Source organism: Cryptomeria japonica, chromosome 6 (assembly GCF_030272615.1).
Source record: "Cryptomeria japonica chromosome 6, Sugi_1.0, whole genome shotgun sequence".
Classification (NCBI taxonomy): Eukaryota; Viridiplantae; Streptophyta; class Pinopsida; order Cupressales; family Cupressaceae; genus Cryptomeria; species Cryptomeria japonica.
This window is the reverse complement of record NC_081410.1, coordinates 104,905,490-104,908,723: the sequence shown is the minus strand read 5'-3', so window position 1 is coordinate 104,908,723 and position 3,234 is coordinate 104,905,490. Positions and strand designations below refer to the sequence as shown.

Here is a 3,234-nt window from a genome sequence, read left to right as displayed (position 1 = left end):
TGGTAGCACAGTTCTTTTCGAAGAGGTTGAAGCTAGTTAGATGGGCTTGGAATATCGTAGAGTTTAAAATTAATACAATCAATCAAAGAACATACAAAATCTAGCTTTATAGGATAAAAAGGAAACACAAAAAACATGTGATTATGTGCTAAAGAGAGCACATGTCTAGCATAAACTAATGTGGACTATACTAAAAACTAATTATAACAAACTAAATCACTAACAAACAAAGAAAATACTACAATAAACAAAAATATAACTTGGTATCCTTGTCCTAAGAGAGTTGGGGCTAGATTTAGTGAAAAAGACAAATTGTTCCTCAAGAGAAAATCCTTAATTTTGCCTCTCTCATGCAACTAGTCATCCAACCAATCTTACATGGACATAGAGTTTGGTGTGAGATGAAGGATGAGAAAAGTTCAATCAAAGTTTGTAGATCTAGAATAAGCAAAAAAGAAAATGGCAAAGTTTCTTTGTGCTTAATTAGAGGATCTATGAAAACAAATACAAAATGAGTTTAAGAAATGCTAGGGGGTGAAGGGTAGGGGTTGCAAAGATGCTAGGAGTAGGAAAGGGAGTTTCAAGTGTAGAAAATTTGGAAGGGGAAGACTATGACAATTCTTACATCAAGTGAAACTACCACATGTCATAGCCACAATGATTTCGAAATTGTCAAATTGGCTGCAATATTGTCATGTTGAAAGTGAAATCATCATGGTGGCCCTTGAGTTACAATGACATTTTCACCATATTAGGCAAAACCAATTAATGTTAAAGCTAGAAAAGCTAGAGAGAAAGACATTAAGACACAAAAGGCATGGAGATAAACTAATAAAGACCAAAGAAGTGATCTAGAAAAATACAAACTAGGGGAACCAAACAACTTTGACGTGCAAGAAGTTAAACTTAAATGTCAACCCATTACAAGAACATACAAAAATGAGTATTTGCAATTGATGAATCATATCATATCATCTATTATCATCTATTGGAATTTTTTTACTATATATCTACTATTTTCTAAAACACTTAATTTATGTACATCTATTGCATCAATGCTGAATACTGGTTTTACTTATGCATCCTCTATAGGGGAGGGATGTTTATTTTCCTTCTCAAGGCTGTATCCTAATTAGTTTATACTTTGATGGTGTCAGGAAACTTAAGATAGCACTGAATTGAAATTGAACCATGTTCAAACTCATAATGAATCTCAATGTATTTCTCACTACATAACATACTCCATAACTCAAAAGAAAATGAATGAGAATGATTTTCTTAATATGAACTCACAAATTGTGAAAAGAATACACTCAAATCATACACCAAATAAGATCTAAGGATCAAAATTCTAAACTAGGAACAATTTACAAGCTCTGCTACATTGCAATAAGCTGAAAGAATATCAAGCCATTGAAATTATACAAGATATACAAAAAAAAACTGTGTAAAATCCATTGATAAAAATGCAAAGCCTTAATTGTGGGAAAGGCTGAATAAAAGGTATAAACAAAAGTCCATATATTAGAAATCCATACACTTTCATTAATCCTCACATTCTGGTTTAATAACCACCCAGTATGTAAGATACTGTTCCATCTGCTTTGTTGGTCTGCAAAAGTTTATCAGCGGGATAAACTTTTCTCTCATATCTTCTCTCCTCCTCCTCCTCTTCTTCTTCCTCAGCAATCCCATTTTCTTCATTTCCTTTCAATAATTCATCAGTTCTAAGGCCATATTCTATATTCCCATTGCTCTCAGTCCTTGCATAAACTGCTTCTAAACATACCAAAAAAAATCATCTCGTCGGATCAGTCGATTTTGCATAAAATCTTTGATATATTTCATTCATACCATTCTCACTCTCATTCTGATAATGGATCACAAAATGTGATCCGTAACATTGATGTAAACAAAATCATACTAATTCAAAAACAAAACAATAATTAAAAAATGATTCACTGATCTTACCAAGTCTATGCAGTCCATGCTGAAAGTGGAAAACTAAAGAGCTTTGAAGCCTGAACCTTCCTCCATTACAGATGGGTGTTTGAAAGGCCAAAAGCATCACAACAAGAAGGATTATGGGTCTAATTCTAATTATATCCATTGTACAGAGCACTAAATCTCAAGCAAAGATTGTTGAAGAAGAATAAGAATATATGATACAGAGACAACCCAACCAAAGCTTTAACAACCGAGTAATGCAGATTAGACATTGTATATAATTGGGATCTGTGATGACAGAAGATGCCACCACCATAGTTTTGAATTATTTTTTTAAAATTGTCATAATTTGACAAGTTTTTCATGCCCCTCACTTTATGGCCTTGAAGAAATCATTCAATATTGATTGAATCCACATTATCTGTGAAGAATTTTTTAGGTTATGGATGGAAGCTAGTGAAGGGCTGCAACTACAGGAATCTAAAATGGGTTTTAAAATGGTTAGCTAGTTTGAATGGTTCAGGCCAGTCTTAAAACTTTCATTGAAATAATAATAAGTGCCCCACATCTTCAAGATAATGCCTATCAAAAGAATCTTTTGCATTATTCTGAAATTTAAAATTCTTATCCTTATCTTTATTTCTCATATAAATTGTATGTTGCCTGTTGCAGGCCTGTTATTTTAATGAATTTCAGGGATGCTGTTTAAAACTTGAAGCATTTCAATGGTCATTCACAGCTGGATATTCAATATTCTATTGTAATGATGTTTATTTATTATTTGCTCATAAAGTTTAACAGTGTAGATTTTGGACTATATACTAGTTTTGCTCTTGGACTCAGGTGGCACGTAGATCTCTAATACCAGATTTGCATGTAGACTGATTATGAGACGTCAAAAGGACTTTGAAGGCTTTGTGGCAATATTAAATCTAAGGAAAATATCTTATTTATTTATTTAAGATGTATCTAATTTAAATGATCTTTTTATCAGTTATATTACATAATAATATTAAATATAAGACTTTATTATTTTGGGGGATGCATCAATTTTGAAAAAATAATTTATATTTTTTTTCTTCTAATTTTCAGTGAGATTTGATTTTTGATGATATTTTGGTAAATTATTTAATTTCATAATAAATCTGACAAAACATTGGTTGAAATTTGGATTAGTAAAGGCACAAATCTACCACTTAACCAACACACTATGAGAAGAACCCCAAATATTAAATATGAAAATTAATTTATCTTTAAGCATTTTTTTATTTATAAAATTATAAAATT

The 3,234-nt window shown here is 31.2% G+C and overlaps 1 protein-coding gene across 1 annotated transcript; it reads right to left on the bottom strand.

Moving 5' to 3' along the window:
* Positions 1-1,450: 1,450 nt before the first annotated feature.
* On the bottom strand, positions 1,451-2,637 carry LOC131030560 (uncharacterized). The gene is made up of 2 exons (XM_057961423.2): positions 1,972-2,637; positions 1,451-1,779 (listed from the first exon to the last, which is right to left on the bottom strand). Exons 1-2 carry the CDS (start codon positions 2,108-2,110, stop codon positions 1,565-1,567), a joined length of 354 nt encoding a protein of 117 aa, XP_057817406.2. The 5' UTR covers positions 2,111-2,637; the 3' UTR covers positions 1,451-1,564.
* Positions 2,638-3,234: the final 597 nt, after the last annotated feature.

Excerpts from the sequence above, each read along its gene's own strand:
- LOC131030560 (XM_057961423.2), bottom strand. The coding sequence starts at position 2,110 with ATGGATATAATTAGAATTAGACCCATAATCCTTCTTGTTGTGATGCTT. Across the intron at positions 1,780-1,971 it reads GCATGGACTGCATAGACTTG|AAGCAGTTTATGCAAGGACT; the intron begins GTAAGATCAGTG and ends TGGTATGTTTAG.